Source organism: Apus apus, chromosome 2 (assembly GCF_020740795.1).
Source record: "Apus apus isolate bApuApu2 chromosome 2, bApuApu2.pri.cur, whole genome shotgun sequence".
Taxonomy (NCBI): Eukaryota; Metazoa; Chordata; class Aves; order Apodiformes; family Apodidae; genus Apus; species Apus apus.
This window is the reverse complement of record NC_067283.1, coordinates 139038027-139060003: the sequence shown is the minus strand read 5'-3', so window position 1 is coordinate 139060003 and position 21977 is coordinate 139038027. Positions and strand designations below refer to the sequence as shown.

The 21977-nt window shown below is 42.7% G+C and overlaps 1 protein-coding gene across 4 annotated transcripts in view; it reads left to right on the top strand.

The window, feature by feature from the left end:
- The window catches only part of SYBU (syntabulin), a 39840-nt gene extending 21068 nt beyond the window's left edge, over nucleotides 1-18772 (top strand). For 3 of the 4 annotated variants that reach the window (XM_051611832.1, XM_051611834.1, XM_051611833.1), the window contains 4 exons: nucleotides 11736-11838; nucleotides 14226-14429; nucleotides 15345-15491; nucleotides 16694-18772. In XM_051611832.1, coding sequence (XP_051467792.1) covers nucleotides 11736-11838; nucleotides 14226-14429; nucleotides 15345-15491; nucleotides 16694-17789 — 1550 coding nt within the window. In that variant the 3' untranslated portion in view covers nucleotides 17790-18772. The remainder of the gene's footprint in view (nucleotides 1-11735; nucleotides 11839-14225; nucleotides 14430-15344; nucleotides 15492-16693) is intronic. The other variant, XM_051611835.1, reaches the window with a different exon arrangement.
- Nucleotides 18773-21977: the final 3205 nt, after the last annotated feature.

Here is a 21977-nt window from a genome sequence, read left to right as displayed (position 1 = left end):
GGAGCTGTTTCAGAGGTATGGGAGATGAGAATTCATGGTTTTTGAGTCAAGCTGGGTAGAGCAGAGATGGTCTTTAATTTATCTGACTTCAGTTCTTTATCCATAATGTAGTTGTAATCATCTTTGCCTGCATAAGTGCACTAAGCTTCTATTTTGTTTTAAAGGAGAGATAACTAATAAAATCAGTTAATCCAGTTTGCGGTCTTTCTGACCAAATATCCAAGCATTTACTTTAGGATAAGATAAATAGTACCCAGACCTTGCTGATTGTACTAACTCTTCGTTGGCTAGTAAAGGGACCAGGGTTGGCTTGGACACAGGTGTCTACATTAGGAACATCCAGGATTAGTCAGCTGAATCCCACCCCTGTCTTGTGTGTCTCTGACCACTCTGCTTTTAACCCTTACTGAAGCTGCATACAGTCTCTGGCTCTTCTGAAAAAGAAAAAAAGAAAAAAAAGGAAAGTCAGTTTTAGACATTCAGTTGTGCAAGAAAGTTTGTGTTTGAAGATCATACATTGATCTTAAAGAAGGTCTAATGAGATGCTTTTATGTCTTCTGTTCATCCATGGTGAGCTTAGACATTGTCCTGTTTATGAGGACTGCTGCCTTAGATGGTGCAGTGAGGTTCTGCATCTCATCTCTCACCTTGAATTTGCAGGAGTGAAATATTTTTAGGACATAAGCTGACTAAATCACACTGAAAAGAAAAAAGTGCACTGTAGCATCTGAGAGGAAATACTGGAATATAATTGGAGCATAAATGTTTTGAGCAAAAGATGCATAGAAAGCTTAAAAATTACTAGAAATAGCACTGGTTTTTAATTTGGTTTTTTAAATATTTTAGATTTAAATTTTGAATTTAAACAAATTTGCTTGAATTGATGTAGAAAATGTTCAAATAGACAATATTTTTTTCAAATGAGAATAAGCAAAGTAGCAGCTACAAAAGAGTTTTTCATTTTTAAAGTGTTTCCTATTTTTTAACCCAAATCCATAATGGCTTAGAAAACAATCTTTTAATTCTGTGTCACAAATCCACCTTCGTAAAATTATTTTAGATCTTGCTTAGTAGAGATGTATACAATTAGTGGTTGGCCTGTGGCCTCTCAAGACGTATCTCTCTTTGCTCAGAAGACTCACAGGTTGCCCAGATGGCACAGCTAAAATAAGCGATCCAAAAAAGAAGCCAGCAAGTTGCAAAGGAGGAGCTGGCATGTAAAAGGTGAAAGCCTGAGTCCCACCTGTCCTACTGAGGTCTGGTGGGACAGGCCACCTGCAGTTCAGGTTTTTGGGCACAAATCTTCTGCCATTAGATACTCATCTCCTTCCCCACAGAGAAAAAATAAATATAAGGAAATCCCTGTTCCTCAGTTCACTAAGGGAAGAAAAAAGTGCTTTTAGATCTGTTTTGTGCTTTTCTGGAGGATGGCCTTGAATGCAAAGGAGAAGAGTGTGCCCTAGTGCAGGCCTGCTTTGCAGGCTGAGGGCATGCAGGGTGTCTGCTCCCAGGGAAGCTGTTCCACTTCATTTAATTTAGGAACTACTTTATTCAGGATTTGAAGCTGAGCTCACAGCAGGCACATCATCATTCTTTTCTCTCTCTCTCTCTCTCTCTGGTCCATTAGTGGTCCCAGTACCACTCCAGATGTACAGGAAGTAGGACACCTACCAATAAAGGGAGATTCTTGCCTGAGGACGTCTGCAGCCTTGAGTTTAGCCCTGTGCTTGGTCTGTGAGAGCCATAGTTCAAACTGTAAGTCAGAGTGAGTAGGGAATACGGATGTGGGACTTAGCAAGGAGCACCCTGGCTGCTGGACAGGGTGAGAAATGTGCTAGCCAGTTCATCTTTCAGCTCCAAATGCCTTTTGATGAGATGTAGGTCTCCCAGGGATTGTGGGGATGTGTTCCTGCACCTGGAAAAGATAAGCAAGTGCTTGGTAGAACAAGGGCACTGGGTGTAGTGGTCAGAGTTGAGGCAAGAATGGAAGATGGCAATAGCTGTGATCTTTAGTCAAACACATTTCTTCTTGTATATTCAAGAAGGTCTTTTTTCCTCCCCTCTGCTAATCCAGAGCCGAACATGAGCCAGAAAAGAGAAGCTGATGCTATACACTGCATTTGTGGGTGAGATCAAGCTAGAACATGCTTTGCAATTTGTGTATTTACTGCAGGAAATTTGCTGCTCCTTCTGGCTGTTTTCTGTTGTTTTCAGCCCACTTCACCTCTGCAGAAAGAAATAACTGCATACAAAAGAGGTCATTATGAATCTTCCCTTAGGAGATTTTTGTTGTGCTCTGCTTTTAGATGGCAATTTGTATTTATGCCAACATTTAAAATAGCTTTCTGATTCCCCAGTTAGTGTTCTGAACTTACTCCAGCTACGCTTTACTATGCACAACTCCCAGCAACCATCAGTTTTTATTTCACGTAATTTTTCATGAAATAACATGCATTGCAGCCAGAATCCTGTGTTGCCATTCCATTATTTTCTTTACAGTTTTCCAGCTATATTCCTCCTCCCTGTGATAAACAGTGTTGCCAGTGTTCGTTTTTATCTTGGAATACACAAATTGCATTCCCTTAATCTTCCTTCATAAACAGTGCCCTGTAATCCTGTTATCATTAATGTTGACCTTTTTTTGGAATTCCTCCAGGTTATTAATGCCATTTTAATGAGAATCCTGGGATTTAAACTGTTTTCTGAGCAATGTTTACTGAAGAATTGATAGATGATTTCCTTTTCTGTTTTCCTTTATGTCCTCTATTTCTTTGTCTGACATCTTACTATGTTCAAAGTGGAGCTATGCAAATAACAGATTTGAGGGTTTGCTGCCAAATAAAAACATTAAAGAAGACCTTTGTTTTATACTGAACAAAGACAACATTCAATCTAAAATATTTAGAATGCATGGGGAGGGTTTTTTTTGTATTTTTACCTCCTTTTTTAAAAGAAGGAAGAAATTTGTCAGTTTTATTTTTGAAAGCGTAATTTCAAACAGAAAGTAGAAAATTCTGGTTTTCCATTTTCTGTCCATGTTTGACTTAAAATCATAAGCAGTTTTTGTTCTCTGAATTTTCTTTTTTGGTGACCAAATTACTGCCTAAAAGTTTTTTTTTTTCCGTCAGAGTGGTTACTTTAAATACTTTTTTTGAGCAGTATGGAGTGGTATGTCTATATATCCTGTGTTTATATGTCTGTGTTTGTATGTAGGCAGGGAAAACTAAGGAAATATCATTATTTAAGTCATGGAAATCTTACTTTGATTTCACTTTGGTATAAAGGCATGGGGTAAGTTATTAGTTACTGGGCTTGGAAGTAAAAGCTCATGCATAAACAACTAAGCAGGTCTTTGGAGAGAGAGCAGTGGCATTTTGAGTATTTGGCCTGTTTAAGCAGTGGTAGTTTACTTGCTTTTATGTACCTAGATATGTAAATCCTGCTGAAGCTGTGGTTTAGGTGCCTTCACTTTGTTTTAGTTCTCACTTGAGGTTATGATTCTGAGCTCAGGAAGAGCCTAGGAGAAAGGACAAATGCACATCCAGTCCCTGATCCAATAAAGAAACTACAATTAAACATAATAAAATGAAACCCATCAGCCAGAAGTGCAAGAAGAGGTTGCCCAACTTTGCCCAGAACTTCAGATTGTAGAGCTTAGTTTTCTCAGGTGTGTTGGGTTCAGGGGTTGGGTGGAGTCTGCTGATGGAGATGGGAGCTGTGCGAAATTCAGACCTGTTTGGATTTCACCCATGTAGCAGGGGGTAATGAAGACAAACATCCCAAATTGGATGGATTTACAGAGGAGCTGGAGAGGGGCATAATGAGCTGAGAGGACAGGAGTGCTTTCTCCTCATCCCACTCTTGCTGCCGGATGCAGTGTGTGTTCCTGGGAGTGTGAGAATGGAGATGCTGTGCAGCCTCCTCCTAGATCAGAGCTAAATCTGGCCCTGTGAATCCCACCCAGGTGGATCCTTTCCCCACTAAAGCAGACAGCAGAGGAGAGCTTTTCTTAAGACACTTTTGTGTGGCCCCTGGTGTCTTTTGGGTAGTGTGAAACACCCATCCTGGTCTTCAGAAAGGAGCTGGGCACTGAGCTGTTCAGCACTTAAGATGCCAACCCACTTCTAGGCTGCCCAGAAACAAAGCTCACACAGCTGAATAACTTTCCTTACTGAGACTGATGGGGAGGTATATCCCAAATGAGGTGGCATTTAGGGAGAGTGCCACTTAAAAATTCCCCCCCTGGGAGCTGGGGACCTGGCATCCTTTCATCTGTCCAGCCTCTGCAAGATGGACATTGCTTTCCCAAGGAGCTTGAATCACCTTTAACTAATAGTGAAGCTGCTTTATAATAGCATATCTGCATACAGTTACATAACATGTATTTAAAGGAAATGAAAATTCTGCAGGGTTTGTTTCACATTTTATGAGTTTTACAAGACTAATCATGCTTCCACGCTGTAGCACTTCACTACAGGTCTCCAGTCCTCCCATCTAAAATTCTGTAAGTAATAGGAATCTGTTGGCTTTCAGAATCCAGGCAGGCTGTGACTGTTTACTAGAGTTGGCAGAACACAGTGTGACCACTGTGGAGAACGGCCTGTCTTCTCCCCCCACATAAGACTACAAACCTTCAAGGATTAATAAAATGAAAAATCACAGGATTCATGTCTGTCATGTGTGCTTCTTAATAGTGTTACTGGGACAAAAAAAAAAATAGCAAATAAGAGAAGTTGTAAGTTGAAAAGTTTTTTGCAATAATTTCAATGTCTGTGTTACAGTAAATATTAGCTTAGCTTATGACAAATTTTGCTTTTCATCCGGGGACTGCAGGGTTGTTTAGTTGGTTACCTCCCAGATATGTTTCTCCTTCCAGGCTTTTTTCTTGCCTGGTTGAAAATGTATCAAACTGATTTAAAATTTTTTATGCGCATTGTAATCAAAACCATCTGTCTTACATTAAGGATGATTGTGCAGAAGCTTTCAGCTGAATCAGTTTTAGCATGTGATTTCATGTGTGCCTGCATAGTTTATTGCTGTACCTCAGCCAGCCTCTCTCCTCCTTGCCCAGGGAAACCCAATTCAGGAGATGTGTTGGAGGGGCCTCTGAAAGCCCTTTGTTAGACTTCTGCCACCAACATGGCAGGAGGGCTGGGATGTTTTCCCACTCTGTGGTGCAGTTCACTCCCTTTCTGTGTAATGCTAAGTCATTCCTGCCAAAGATGACATTTTCCAGCTCCTAAAAATACTTCTGACCAGCCTATCCATTTCCCTTCAAACAGACCAAATAGCACTGCCAGGTACATAAAAAAAAAATCTCCTGAGGTGACACTACATGATTGCTTGTAAAATATATTTGTCCATAGTTAGATTTATACATTTTATAAAACTGTCCAATGTAAAATGAGTGTCATGTTATGCAACTCTCAGTGTGGTTGTTGGTTTTTTTTTTTGAACATACAGTCTCAGCATTTCTGTTAAGGCTGGTGTAGCAAAACAGCATCCTTCCATCTCTGATCCAAAGAGCCATTTCTTTCTAACATGAAGGTAAGTCCCCCAGACTGTTCCTTTCTGCTCTGTAAACATATGTTTCCCCTGACAAAGGTTATTTCAGGCTGAGAAGAAAAAATTTATAGGAGCCACTATGTGTAGTTAGAACAGCTCCAACTGTATATAGCAGAAGCACAAAAAATAATTGGGTCAGGCTGATTTCTATATGAAGAATCTGCTTAAGATAAAGCAGAAAAAAACCCAACTTGTAATGCATTTTGTTCCAAAATAAGCCTGTGGCTGCTCTGCAAATCCATGAATTAAGAACAATTAAGAAGCACACAAGCCCAGATCATAGTGATATGCAGAATGTATATGATGGCACTTGGCCAGTATCAGTGATTACTTTATAGTGAGTGTGGTTTTAGAGGAGAGCTTGATTGATTGTTGTTTCACAACATATGCAAGTCACATTCTCTATTCGAGATCTGCAGTGCTTATAATTTGCATTAATGTAGTTCAGATTACTACTGAAACTGTAGTATTTTGATGAGATCAGAAAACTGCTTCATGAGATAAATTCTAATTATTTGGTAACAATCCTTTCTTCAAAGTAAGAAGAATAAGCAAGATGAGCAAAAATCAAGATAAGTAATTAGTTTTGATCAGACAACCAGCAGTCTGAATTGAGGGGATCATTTGTTAAATCAAGTCTAAATCCAAATGCCCAAAGCAGGATCTGTGTTGCAGTTCTTCTCTAGAGCATTTTTGTCTCATTTTGAGCTGGAATACTCCTCACCCTGCAGGCTTGAGAGATTTATGGAGAGGCACACTGAAAGTTTTGTTCTACATCCCCTCTGACTTCATCTTCACCAACTACCCAGGCTACCAGCTGTTACTGAACCATGCAATTAGCTGAATTGTGATTAACAAATCTGGCTGATGAGGGAGTACTGGCAGGCAGGCAGGTGGAGTGGGGAGTGATGGTTTTGTTGGCCAGCACAGTGAGATAGGGGAGGGATGCTTGTTGGTACCCTTTGGGTTGACCATACCAGGCATTGTTGTGCCCAACTTGTCATCATTTTGGAAGCACAACTCACAAACCTGAGCTTCATGACTAAACTGCATATAAAATCAGAGGGGATGGTTAGGTTAGGTACTAAAATCCAAGATTCAGATCAGAGAGCCTGCCAGGCAAGAGCACATCTCCACCAGTCTACAGGAGATGACAGAGGAGGGCCCATCTCCTAGACTTGATCACTTACTTGTAGTCCTGAGCATGCCCATGCATGTGCCTTGGATTCATTGTCAACCTCTGTACTGGAGCTAGACAGTCTCTGTGAGTGCAGGAAACCACATTTCATTGATTTGAAATAGGGCTGCCACTAGTGCTACCCCATCCTCTTGTGTATCACAGCTGAGCAGATAGAGGATAAGGAAAGATCAGAGTTCAGTGCCCTCCTTAGACCAAAAGAGTTCAAATCCACACCTCTCATAGGAGTTCCTGAATCAGTGTGACCTACTGGTCATCTTCACCTTCCCCACTGACTCTAGACCTCATGGTAGTGGAGAGTATAAGACATGGACAGAGGGAGAACATGTGGGAGCAACTTGTTTCATCCGAAGCCTAGAGCTTTGGATGGGGAAGGGAGTGAAGGGAAGTCTTGTGTTCTGTTCCTTGCTCCCAGGATTATTTCTGCTTTTACCCAGTTACTGTTTGATGTGAAATATAATAGCAAGTCCAAGATAAGTGTCATGTATAATAATAGCAAGTCAAATAAGTAGTAAGTCAGAGGCCAGGAACTGGAACCAAAACCCACTGTCGGCTATGGGCTTGACACTGTGAATTGAGTATGCTTCCTGCTAGGAGACTTTGCCCTTGAAATGGGTCACTTTTAGGAGTGTTATCTGAAGAAAAGCCTGAAATACTAAAGCAAGGCTTCATCACTTCTTTGCGGCTTCTTGTTTTCATACATTTGTCAGTGCACGTGAGCAGTGTGATTTTCTTTCCTAGATTGCTTGTGGTGTACAAAAGCAATCTTGCAGGATCAACTCATTAAACAGAACAGAAGCATCGTTAGTGTTTCCTATAAATACACTACGTATGCTGTTGAAGATTGGAACTAAAGATGTAGCTGTGAGTTAAATGTTTTAAGATAAATGAAACTGAGTATCTTAAAAATACAGGTCCTTCTAATGGCTTTTCTGGAGTTTTTTTTATGCAGCCAGGCCCTATCTCTTCCCCTGGGGTCTCTTAATAAAGCTACCTAAAGAGACAGCATGCCACTTCCTCTAGTAGCTGCATGGGGCTGTTGAACACATATGTGTATTTTGCCGTGTAACATGGTGCTTTTGAAGCCAAGGAAGCTAAACAAATATAAGTACTTTACATTTTGAGGACAAGCTTTTCCAGTCAGCTCTGATTTATTTACAGCTCTGTTTTGCTGTGTGACTATATGCAAAACCTAGCATCAAGAGTGAGATATGTATGTATATATAGAGACCATGTTTATGGAGTCAGAAGATAGGTAAGCTCTGCAGTTTGTATACTTTGGCAGCAATGAAACAGTGATGAAGTTGCAAAGACTTGAACAAAAAGACTAAATTTTAATAAGCTCATACGCATCCTGAGTTTTTGAGAATCCAGTTTTGCTGCTCAGCTGTCGTGTTCCTGTCACGGGTATTACTTGAAGTTTTTACATATTTTTGTCTTACTATTCAGAGAGCAAATGGACAATAAAATGCACACAGGAAAGTTTGAGATTTGTTCTTATAAAGGAAAAACATTAAATGCTAAAGCGCAAGCAACATTTTAATATCGAGGCCTGAAGACCGTACAAAAAGGTATCCAACCACTTGTAATGACTACGAAGAGCAGAATGGGATGCTGTACTCCAGATGGGTGTGTGGGGTTACTGTGTGTAAGAAATGTATATATTTTCTCTATATACATATAAATTTACATGACGTGGTATTTCTGTGCTTGCATACTGTCCAGGTAGGCCCAAAATACCTAATGTGTTCTACCTGTAAAAGCTGTGAATGCAGCGTGTGCCGTGGTCAGTGTACTGTGTCGTGATCCTTGCAGTGTGGCTGAGGCAGTGAAGAGAGCAGATTTCAAGGTAACGTGGGGCTTTTCCGTACCCAAAATGTGGGCCAAGGGCTGCACTGCACGCATTGGGTAAACGCACCAGTGCCAACTGGAGACATACCTGCCTTTGCAGAGGCAGCTCTTCATCCCTCTGCTCAGTCCTGCCCATAAGTTTGTACTTCTGTGACATACAAGATAGAAAATGTACCCTTGAGTAATTATTGGGAGGCTTCCCGGTCGGTTGCAGTGCTGCGGCAGGACAGCATTAGCCCCCTGGGCAGCGGTCCCTGACCCACAGCACAGGTGAGGACACGTGTCTGCCGGACCTTTGCTGCTCTCTCTGCCTGACCCTTGCTGCTCTCTCCGCCTGGGTTGTGCCCCTCAAGCACTACCTGCACTCCTTGCCTTGTGCAGTGCAGCATGTAGTCTCTGGGTTGCAGGCTGCCCTCCTTCCTCCATGACAGCTGAAGCAAGGTGACTGTCATGGTGCAGTCAGGGCAGCACGGCAGCTAAAAGGCAGCACAAGGTGTGATACTGTCTGCAAAAGGCTCTTAGCTTGGTGCCATTAGCCATCGAGCAGCAAAGTGCAGGGACAGTGCTGGCCACTGCACCAGTTTCACTCCTGCCTCTCAGTTGCAGGCAAGGAGCAATAGTGAAAATGTTTTCAGTACTTTGTTGGCAGTCCTTGTGTTGTCCATCCCATCGCACAGAGCAGTGCACTGCTCTGCTTCTGTGGCGTGGGTGTGCTGCTGTTTGGAGCCTGCTGCAAGGTGGGGGAATGATAGAGTGGTGGGCTTCCCAGTGTCAGATGCTGTACGTGTGGCACAAGCATTTCCATTGGAGCACGTTCCTGAATTGGCTTGCCTGCTGGTAGGCTGCTGGTGCTGTGACACTGAGTGGGTGGAGTGTGGAAGAATATGTATCAATGAATTTCAAATGAGATAGCACTGAAGCTCCTGGTCTCAGATGCAGTTCAGTCTTTAAGAAAGCTTAACCTTCGAGGTTGCACCTTCAGGCTCTGCTGACCCTTACTGTCTCTGCCAACTGCCTAGCTCAGCAGCACTGTGCTCTAAGCCAGGTGGGTCAGGAAGAGGCTATTATTAAGCCTCGCTTCCTTGAAATGCTTTCAATACTGAAATCTGATTATGACGTGATCTACTTAACAAGAGATGAGCCTCGACTAGGGCTCCTGCTCTGTGTGCCACAGCCAGGACTAGGAAAGCTGCTGGCGTCTTGCATGGGCAGGAATGTTTGGGGGGCCTGAACACTCAAGGTATGACATCTGTGTGACATTTTTACCTGTTCGGGTCTTGTTTGGAAAAGTAGATTTGGGAGCAGTGTGGTATTGAGACAGGATTCAGAGTGTACTTTAGACTTGCAGATGGAAATGTTTTGTTTATCAGGAAAACTGTCACAGCTTCAGACGTCATGTCCCACGGTCATTTTGCTTCCCCAAGGAGAGGGTCACTGACATCTACATCTGTAGACATGATAAAAATACTCTATGAAACAAAGCGGCCTTGTTGCTCGCTCTCCCTCCCTCCCCTTGCAAACCTGCAGGAGGTTTTGATCTGGTTACAGCTGTGGTGAGTTACAGCTTGATTCTGGTTATCAGGGGTGTTGTATTGGACATGGAGATGGCTAGAGGTGATAAAGCTGCTTTCCTGAGATACCCTTTTGAAGAGCTAAGCTTTGAGTTTGCGCAGTTTGAAATTGGGCTGAGGAATATTCTGGGCAGAGCTGAACCAGTTACAGAAAAATGGGGGCTGGTCTCAGACCTGGTGAGGTTGAGAAAGTACTGGGTTAAATCCGAACACTTCTGATCCTAAGACTGGTTGCTAAGAGATGCCAGATGGTAAGGCTGGTTGCTAGATGTCTCATCCTTTTTAAGGCTGAGAAGACAAGCTCTGACAAGGCTTTTTCCCAGTCCCAGGTATTCAAGGGTGCAAGATGTGCCCATCACCATCAGCTCTGTGAAGGATTTTAAAGAGGTTGTCCACTTGAAAGGTTCATGTGCTGCGGTGGGGATGATGGTAGCTGTAGCTGCATCTCCCCCTTGTGGAAAAGATTGCAAAAATGGCATTAGCGTTAAGAGCAGCCACTGGCCAGAGGTGTCTGTGTATGGGGCAGCACCCAGAAATTCTCAGGTGAGAGCTGTTCCCATTGACCAGCTGCTTGGAGTATGCTGGGAAGTTATTGCCATCCCTTCAGATGAAGTCACCATCCATTATTGTGGCTCTGCAGCATGGGACCTATGTATGGCTTGGAACTTTTGCCAATTGAGTGATAGACTGAAAAAATCCTCCCTTTAAGGGTGGTTTTTGCAGATGATAAGGCTTTCTTAGTACCTCTACCTTCTACTGACCTTACGAGAGCAGTTTTCCTTGTAGATGCCAGAGCTTGGGAAATAAAAGCTGTGATTCATAGAAAGTCAGTAATCAGCTTCTTGGCTTAGCACCCAAGAAGCACTTGAGAGCCACATATGATTATCAGATTATTTTAAGGCTGTTAGAACTGCCTTTTATGCTTCTGTGCCACATGAAAACCTGCATACACAGGTACACACACACACATATATATGCGTATACCATGTGAGCTGATACACATTTCTACAAATACCATGGAATGGTTGGGGTTGGAAGGGACCTTAAAGATTATCTAGTTCCACCTCCCCTGCTGTACACAGGGACACATGTACATCATCTCGGAAACCAAAATAGAAGTGGCTTTCCTCCCAGCAAGTAGTGTATTTTGTATGGTTTAAAACAAGAGAAATCTCCAGTTACAACTGTGTGCCTCTAATCACTGTGCTCCTGAAGGAGCTTTGCGAGCCATCTCATTCGTGTATTGATGTGAGAAAGCAAACAGGTTGTCACAACAAATGTTCTTAGAGTCCTAAAATGGCCTCTGTAGCGTGAGGGTTTTGTGTCCAAATGTTTTTTTCCTGCTCTTATTGAAGTGCCAGTTCTGAAGAAATGGTGAAAACCTGGAACAAATCCAGCGCTTGTCCTCAGAGATGTTTGAAAATCCACGTGACTTCTAAATTTCACACAGGACAGACAAAGGAAGGATGCGTGTGATTCATTATTATTTTGAAAACCATCTTTGAGTTATAATTTCCGTAGTATTTTCACTCTGCCCTTTTCCTTTCCAGGGAGTGAAGCTGATTTTAGCTCTTCAAGCAGCACAGGCAGTATTTCGGCGCCTGAAGTTCATGTGTCTGCTGCTGGAAGCAAAAGATCATCTTTTTCTCGCAAGTAAGCCAAGCAGTTTTTTCTGAATAGTTCAAGTGTTATAAGTGCAAAGACTACTTTGTAAGGTCTTGCAGTTAATACATACAATACCAGTATTGTGAGTTTTAAAACAACGTGGCTAATACTGTGCTCTTGGGCAGCACTTAGACTGCTGTATTTGGAGAACAAAAATTGTCAGTATGCCAGATCAACTGACTGATACTTTGTTATTGTTTTTTCTTAACAAGTATGGGAGATACAATCAGGTAAAGCACAAAAGGCATCAGCTGGAGTGGAGGAGGAAACAAGTGGGTGTATGGTAGTTAAAAGCAGTACTTCTGACGAGTTAACCTTAACCCACTGATCTTATTGCTTTGTTTTCTCTGTTTAATGAACTGTCAGCTCGGCCTGTACCTTTCCAGATCATGACCTTATTTTTTGTAGGAAGATGACAATGTTGCCTTTGACACTTTTTCTTAAACACCCTTGCCCAAATTTTATATAACTAAAACTATATGCAAATTTAAAAAATTATCATAGTCATCTATCCAAATGAACCTTTAACGAAACAAAAGATTTCTGTAAATTTTCTCGCTGTCATGTGTGAAGTGTAAATTAAGACAGCTTGCGGATACGGGAGCATTGGGATGGAGCCGTGCGTGTTGTGCTCTTCCCACGCAATCCCTGCTGGTTAGGGGTTTTGGAGTAGGTGGAAAGAGTTCAAATTGACAGGATTGGCTTCCTGCTCTTTGTGGAAGAGCTGGCAGGAAAGCTGAGACCAGCAGCAGGACACCCGTATGCTGGCGTCACATGGACGTCTCCAAGGTCACAGTTTGCCCCAGTGTACAGAGATTGGCAGAATGATGATGCTTCATGGGCAGTTTCCCATCTGTATCATGACAGTGTTAGAAAAGTAAATACTACTTTAGTGTTCTCTAGATTAAATTCAACAAGTGGCTGTGGGGAGAAACAGTGCTAAGTATAATATGGAACCCTAAAATCACTTTACTTTTAGTAAGATTACGTATCTTTTCCTATATTGTTGTGTATTTAAATATAACTTAATTTTACAGCATGCTGACCTACTCAGTTGGGCAGAAGTCCTCTATCATAGTTCTCCTTCAAATGTTTTCCTGTGTTATGCACAGTCCGTTCAAGTCTGCCTCACACCAGAGCTGATGCTGTGCTATTCAAAATGGAAGATGTCTCCTTTGCTATATATTCTGTTTTAACTGTTTTACTTAAATCACTGTGAAACATTTCAGTGTTGTCAAAAAACACATTCCTGTACTTGATTGTAAAATCGTTCTAAAAATCACCCAAACCACAGCAGTGTGATGAAGGTTTGTAGCATCCACTCGACCATCTGTTCCTTATAAACTCTTCCGTTTTCAGAGAAGGGAGGGAACAAAGACAATTTTAAGAAGATACTTTGCTTCACAGTTCTGCAGTATTTAAATTTCTATGTTCAAGCCTTATCTTTTGCTGGCTGGATTTTCTTTTGTCCATATTCTTTGAAACCTGCCCTTTCATTAGTTTAGAAGAACAGCTTTCATAGGAAGATGAAGGTAGTAGCATGGTAGTGCAGGAAGGCAAACCACATGAACAAGTGAGGAACACACCCTGAGAAGCTGTCCTCAGAACACCCTGGCCCTTTGGCAGCTGTTGAGCAGTACAGATCCTAATTGCTTTCAAGCACACACAGTTGACAGATCATTTAATAAAAAGTGGGAAAAGAAGACATGTATGAGGGAAACTGGGAAGGGAGGAAGAAAGAGAAGGCCGTGCTTTCCTTTTTGCCTTATTTTAATACTGTTTCAGCTTGCTCGTAGTTAAGTTCAAACTATATCTAAGCAAATGAATAGCTGACAATGACAGCTGAAGCACCCGATATGCCAGAACCAGAAAATAACAGTGGCTCAGACGAAATCTGTTTTCACTGCATGCTGTGATCCCTTGGGCTGCTTGCTGAGGAGCCTGAAAGCAGTCTTGCAGTAAAACTCTATGGGGTTGGGCATCTTTCTGCAAGCCTGGCTGGGAAAAGCTGAAGTGTGATTCTTTTGGTATTAGTCCAGGCTGTGATCTGCTCATTACTTAATGGAGTCAGAGGTCCAGGGAATATGGATGATCTGTCGGAGTCACTGGGAACTGTGTTATCCACAGAGAAATGTGAAAATCATAGAATCACAGAATCATATGGCCAAGGTTTCCCTAGATGATGTAGTTCAGACAGAGAGCCCAGTGGGCAATGAAAGAACATACAGTGGCTGATTACTTCAGGACTTTCTTTCTTCATGGCCACTCAGTTATCTATCTCATCTAGTGTTTAAACAACTTTATGTGTAAAATAAGACACATAATGGGTTGTGTGACAAGGATAATACATTTTGGTTATTCTGGCTTCCTTTCAGTCGTGGCCCTTACGGTCGGAATAATGGATCCTTATCCTACAAGTCCGGAGCCAGCCCACCTGCTTCCCGTGAAAAGGACTCTTTGTCAACATTGTGCAAAAACCAGCTGAGTCCTGCTGCTACCCATCAGAGCTACAGGGCTTCTTCAGCCAGCAGCAGCAACTCAGGCTCATACAAAGAAAGCGACAGCAGCCCAGTGATGAGGCAAGTCTTATTTCAGCATCCCAGTGTTCAGTGCACTGACTCACTTTATCTGCACTGTACCATGGGATCAGTGGTCTGGGTTGCTGAGCAGGTCACCTTGCTCCTCAGCATAGCTGTGACTCCTCATGTTGGTGGCTTGACAGTCAAGAGGGTGCTCCATCCCATGTAGAAGCTTTTTGGTTTCATCACTGTAAAACTCAGGGTTTCTCTTAGTCAAAACCCTCTGTACTTGGTTTTCATTCCAAGGCAGACTCCTTGGTCTGGTTTTGTTACATCAATTCTCATGTGGATTTACTGATTCTTTCCTATAAGGGTTTTGCTTTGGGGAGAGTTGAGTGGGCTAGTACAGAAAATATTATACGCTCAGATGAAAATTCAACCCTGCCCGGCCTTAGCTACCTCCCTGTTCAGTGTCCTGTACAGGAAATAAAAGATACATGCCAGCATGTGACGTATACATACTGCAGAGAAGAAATTGCCACCACACTGCTGCTGTTTCCCTCTCTCTCCAACCAATGGTGCCAGATAAATACACACCTAAAGCTTCATAACCCATGTGTGGAACTGACCTTGGTGCATACGCTACCTCACCTGGCCAGCTTTACAGCTGGGTGCCATTGCCAGCAGCCTGGCTGCCTGCTTTTTGGGTGCCCCACACATTATGCAGGAGGGGATGGCTGGGTGTTTTAAAGTTCAGTGTCTCATTTGATGTAATGGCACTGAAACCAAGTACAGTAAGTAGTAAATTTTGCACTAGAGCCACATTTGCCAGAGGGAGGCACTTGTACAGGCACTGAGGAGTCCCAAATGAGTCAAGGATAGACTCAGCTTTCTATTTTCTTTTTGCCAGAACTGAAGAACTGTAGGAGTGATGTTACATCATGGTTTTTGCTTGTATTGTTCTTTTATTTTCAGGCGATCAGGGAGATACAATTCTTGTGACAATCACAGCATTAAGCCACAAAACCCAGAGCAGTATTTGACTCCTCTGCAGCAAAAAGAAGTTACAGTGCGGCATTTGAAAACAAAGCTGAAGGAATCTGAGAGCAAACTTAAAGAAAGGTATATTCACTTCAGAAATTATTCAGAATCATTTAGGGTTGGGAATCCTTTACATTTTTACTTTTTTCTTGACTACATACATTGTTCATTAGGAAATTTGAAATATGATCGGTCTTGATTAGGTTGTTTTCAGGTATTTCATGTTTTGTAGCATTCTCAGTGAATATGTACCATGCAGTGCAGTTATGAATATGGCTCTTTTGCCTTTTTTAAACTCTACTCATAGAATATTTTAAAGGATAATTTTTTACCAGGCTGATTTAGCACTGAGACCTTTTCCATATTGTTGCAACAGTTTCTGCCTGCCAGCATGTATTACCTTAGTCTCCTGTTTTACCTCACTCTATGAAATATGGCTACAAATGCCGCCTTCTACCCTAATGATAGAAAAGCTCTTAAGCCAGTGTGCCAGCTTGTGTTTTTGTGGTTTAGATACTGAATTATTCACAATAGCCCTTTGTATGGACGCTGAGCAAAGTGACAATGTGCCATTACACAGCAACAGATGTTGTCCCTTTTACTAGAACTGCACTCTTGAGGGCTGCCCCTGCAGCACTCACAGCCCAAATAGGCACAAAGGGCTGCTTGAGTGGAGCTCCAGGCAGAGTCCCAGGGACCCCTTGGTCCAGCTCAGGATAGTCTGAGCTCTGCATCAGCAAGGGCTGGATCTCATGTAGGGGTCCTCTCTCCCCTATTTGTTTGCAAGCCAAGGTGGCAGCCTCTGCCTCCATGCTGGTTAAAGCAAGCCAGGTGCCTGCAGCCCCAAGTCATCCTGCTGTCTGAGGCCAGTGCTGGCTCTGGCTGTATGTGAGGAGTTGCAGACAGGCACAGAGGATGCATTCAGGCAGCTGCTTCTCATTTCTTCCAGGCAGTAGGTGAGATGTTAAGCACTGTAGTGGTTGGACCCAATCTAAGAGGTCACTATTTGCATTTCAAAACGTCTGGGATGATGGCATAGCCCACAAGGCTCCTGGCTGTGTGGTGAGGTTGGTGACTCCAGACAGTGATTAGCTGGGGTGTCTGGGCAGGCAGCTTACATCTCTGCTAGCTCTCTCAGAGGTGGCACCAAATGGTGCACAGAGGAATTTGCTTATTCTTTGGAGCATCTCTGCAGTATAGCTACCCCAGAGTGATGGAGCCTCATGTTGGCTCTTTAACTGACCAGTTAGCAGAAGTGTTACAACATTTTTATTTTGCTACAGGGAAACAGAAATAGAAGAACTCAAAGCTCAGCTGGGACGGATGAGGGAAGATTGGATCGAAGAAGAGTGTAATCGTGTGGAGGCAGAACTGGCATTAAAGGAAGCAAGAAGCAAAATTAAACAACTCAAGCAGCTTATTGAAACCATGAAAAACAGCTTGGCTGAGAAAGACAAAAAAATTCAGAAATACTTTATAGACATAAACATTCAAAACAAGAAACTGGAATCTTTGCTGCAGAGCATGGAGAGCTCTGTGAGGGATGAGCGGTCTCTGGAATATACATGTGACTCGGAGGGGAAGCCGTTAGCGCTGTGTGCCACGATGCCAGACAGCCTCAGCATGGAGGACCAAGCTCTGGAGGAGGTAGCAGATAGTGGGCTTAATGAGGACACAGCTAACAGGACTGATTCATCTGAAGAGAATTTGACCACTACAGCCTCCGAGTTCAGTGATCCAGCTCCCTCCAGTTCTGCTGTGAATGAAGAGATGCTTGACAGTGTTCTGGATGAAAACCTGACTTCTTTCCAGGAGAAGGAGAAATGCAGCAACGTGATGGTGGAACAGGCTGTCCAGACTGATGTGGTGCCATATAGCCTAGATGTGGAGCAACTAATTAAAAACATCTTCAAAGCTCAAGATGCCTGTCCTCTAAGCCCACCATCTTCACTGAAGGGATTGAGTGAATTTTCTCTTGGAAGTTTCAGTGATTCTGGTGTCATAGTGGACTTAACTCCAAGTGATCCAAACTCTGCCATCCTTTTGTCTCCTATGGAGTCTCCATGCAGGAAGGTGGAGCACAGAGTTAATGAAAACCGTTTAATGAAAGAACTTGATTTTATAGAACCTCATGATGATGAGGCCTTTGGGTATGTCAGCGCTTTCTCTCAGACAGGAATAAAGAGGAGATACTGGAGCAGCAGTCTCTTCAGAGATGTTTTGGCTGTAGCAGCCCCTGTTGTACCAACTATCCTGTGGGCTTTCAGTACTCAGAGAGGAGGAACAGATCCCATTTACAATATTGGAGCATTGCTTCGTGGTTGCTGCCTGCTGGCCCTGCACTCTTTACGCCGTACACCCTTCAATATCAAAACCTGAAGTCATTCTGGCCCTGGGCACCAGCTGGCTGGGGTAGAGAGGAGAGAGGTATCATGAAACGTGATTGTATGTTCTGGCAGAGTCCATAATTTTTGCTTCTGACTCTTTGATTTGCACTATAAATCAGTTAAAAAAACATGTTCCTTGTTTCAAAATAAAAAAGCTGAACCCTGTAGCTCCACAAGATGTTTTTAACTGGTGTTTTACTGCTGCCTACAGAAATAAGTCTTCCTGCTCCCAGGCACTGTCTCCCTCCCTGGTGCTGGTGTCTTTCTAGTGCCAATGCATCTGCAGAGTCAGTGTGGCCAGGGAAGTCAAGGAGAGTTACAGTTAGTGCTCTTTTTGTTTGTTTGCTGAGTTTGGGTTCAGCTCAGCCACTCTCCCTGGTTGGTTCACTGAGTAAATGTACAGGTGCTTCACACTGGCTCAAGGGTAGCAGGAGATGCACAGGGGAACAAAGGGCCACAACAGAGTGAGGTATTTCTGGAGGCAGCTCCAGCCTAAAACATTTGGGGAACTACAGAGTTAAGCAGGTGACATGGAGACTCGTTCCCACATGTACTCCAGAAAGCATGCTAGCGCTTTCCGTTTGTTGTTCAAGGTGTTGATTCAATTTAGAGGTAAAACCCATATACCCCAGGCAGCTTCCAGCACATTGTTCATGCCTGTCTTGTGTGGTGCTCTTCTCAGTTGTACAATTGCTTGAGCATTTCACTGGTCTTGTGCGTATATACGGGGATTATAACCAAAAATGTACATCGGTGGGAGTCTTCAGATGTGTTACAATGATGTGTATAGGTGTGGGTACACTATGAATATTAATGTTGGTTTAAAGTCTTCATGTATTGTACCTGATAGTCATTCCAGCCCTTTGAAATACTATGTATAAATGTATTGTGTTTTAACTTATTGTTTATTTAATTGCTTTATTGTAAATTACCTTTATAACCACAGGTTCAGTAAAGCATGTTAGAAATGTTAAACATGTGGGTGCTTTATTGTAACAAAGCAATAAAAAAGAGCCTGTCCCAGTTGAGTTAGCAGGCAGTGGCTGTGTGGGAGGAGGCACTGCATTAGGGTGTATGGAGCTGTCAGGACCCACAGAACAGAATTAGGCTGAGAAAACCCACTTACAGCTCCAAGCGTAAACAGTCAGCCAGAGAAAAAGACTCCAGTTGTTATACAGATTTGCAGGCCACCTGCTCTGCCCCACCCATGCAAGTCACATAATCTTTCACCCAGTGCAATCTTCTGGAAGGCTCATTTCTTCTCAAAGTTCCATTTCTGTGCCCCCAGGGGAGTAGCAGTCTTGGCATCTAAGAGAAATCCAGGAGACCTTGTTTAACCCAGTTGAGTCTTATAGTCTCAGTGTGCATACTGAGATGCCACTGTCACCATCAAGCCACAATTCTCCGTGTCCAAAACTTGAGATCTGTGCATAGATCAGAGGAGGGCAACATTACACCATAGATGGGGCTTGTCTTGCTTGATCCAGCCTTTCAGCACTACCTCTGGCCAGTTAAACCTCACTGGCCTGGTTTCCCCTCCAGCAAAGCAAGAACATTGCCATTTGCAGCACAGAGAAGAGGTCTAGTTAAGTATGACAGTGCCATGCATTTCTATGCAGCTTTTGGGAAGAAAGAAGTTATTTGTAAGCCACAAGGCAGGAAGAATAATTAGCCATTGTGTGGAGAGTATTTGCAACACTCAAGGGAGATGCACACTGAGGCTTGCAGAGATGACTTGAAATTTCACATCCCTGTGATGCCCAGCTTCTGAATTACTTGTCTAACAATGATGCCTGAGGTTCCAGCAGCTTCTCACAAGAGCCACCCCTGTGGGCCTTCCCCCATTACCAAAGCCCCCACCCTGACCCAACATATCTTTATAAGAAGGAGCCTCAAGTGTCACAATAAATGCTCCAGACCCAGACTTCAGGGGATTGGCCTTTCTTTCCCCATCCACAAGGATGTGCTGCTACCTGTTGCTGCAGACATAGCTTCTTAATTTTTTCCCCTCTAATATTTGACTTCACCTTATGTGGATCCTGTTGGTGCTGTAGGGAGTAGCTAAGGGAGGACCATCAGCCTCCAAATGGTGAAATAAGAACTCCTATCCTTTTTTTATTAGTTTAAAAATTGTTCATACCTACATCCATACTGCACTGTAAAGTCATGTCTCAAAGGGGTGGAGAGGAGGCTATGGGTAAAATACCAGTTGTCTGCTTGAATTCAGGTTTCCCAGGTTAAAGCAACACCTGTTGAAAATCCTCTAAACATTTTCCTTTTTAAACCAGGGATAAAAAGGTCTTTAATGTTCAGCAAAGAGGTACTCTGAGGTGCTGAACATTGAGGTACAGGCACTGCCCACCTCCCAACCAGAGATTCACCTGCATCCTTAATTATGTCTATCCTCTCACAAAACAACTTCAGATTAATCACGTCTCCTTCCTTTCCCTCCAAATCAATTCACTCTCCTAAATCTCAGTCTCTACAAATACACTAAAATGAAAGCACTGGTTTATATGTCCTACATAAGAACAAGTGAGCATTTTGCTCTAAAACCTTTCAGAAAAATGAACACAGGACATTGCAGAAATGAACAACCAGAGCACAGTCAAGGAAAGGATGTTTTTCCAGTCATTCTGGCATGTCAGTCCTCCATAGTGAAGAATGACAGTGAATGCAATCAAGTCTAGCTGTCAAAAGGCAAAAAAAACAACAGAAGAAAGGACCTGGCCAACAGGTCAAGCATGAGAGGGTAAATGAAGAGATTACAGCAGGAGGAGGGAAAGAAAAGAAGCACACGCAGTGGGTGTATGAGGTCCCTCAAGAAACCAAAACTGATGGAAAAGGTAATAATGGCACAGCAGCTACACAAAAGGTTTAGCAATAATGTTTTCACATTTGTTCAGGGTAAAAACCAAGATACAGCACATGACGAAAGATGTAATGGATACCAATGCATGGGTTTCTAACCTGCAAGGTAGTACCTACAAGAGCATGGCCGCCTTGCTGGCGTTACATCAGCACATGGTAGAGGAGATGATACAGAGAGAAGATGGAGGGAAGAACGCCACAGCAGTAGGCAGCAGGAGAGGGAATGCAATGCAGGAGGGCTGGCATGCAAGAAGGTGGCAACACCTACTGGTTTTTAAAATGGCTCAAGTCTCAAAGAACTGCACTTTAATGATGCTTTCAGAGGCTTTGTTTCTAACTTTCAATTAGCTATCCCGTATTTTAAGAAATAATATTAATTTGTATCTATTTTACATTGTCTCAGGAATAGCAACAATTGGCAGTAAACCTATTTTTTAAAAGAGATGCAGCTTCCAACAGGTTTTACCTCAAGTAGACAATAGGTATTCAGTTACCCTGTTCTCTCAGCAATAGTTAAAGAAATACAACTTGTACCACATTGCTTCACCAGTGCAGTTAAAAGGACAGACGTGGACTGTTACTAAAACTTACTCACAAACTTCCACCTTATCTCCCTTATCTCCCATCCACCATCAGATACTGTAGAGGTGCACACTAGGATTTCTTTGCCCCGCTGCTGGCTAGTCTGCAGACTGTAGTCATCCATTCTACTCCAGCCAGAACACCTGTGCAGAAAATAGGCACAAAAGTCCCTATTCTTAAATTCTAAAATGTATTTCAAAATTTACCATTTTTAAAGGACTTCTTTCATATCTGAAAATCTCTGGCAATTCAGTTGCCTTGTGCAAGATTTTAAGCCATATGACAAACATACTAAGTATTTTTTAACTTTTCTGCATGACTAAGGCTATTAAAGGTAATTCGTACTGTCTTGCTTTCTCAGTTATTGACCTTTTAAACAAAACTTGACTCAGAATCTACTATTTTTACATGCAGAGATGATCTAGTCCAATAGACTCCCATCCCTTCTTATTCTTGTACAACTTGACTGTGTCCTGTATGCAGAGGGAAAAAAAGTCTGGCACAGAATTTCTGTCTTTACACATAACAGAATCATAGAATTACAGAATGGTTACGGTTGGAAGGGACATTTTAGATCATCAGATTCCAACCCCCCTGCTATGAGCAGGGACACCTCACACTAGACCAGGCTGCACAAAGCCTCATCAACCCTGGCCTTAAACATCTACAGGGAGAAAGGATTTTTTAATTTATTTTCTTTTTCTTTGTTCTTACAAGGGAAAAAGTT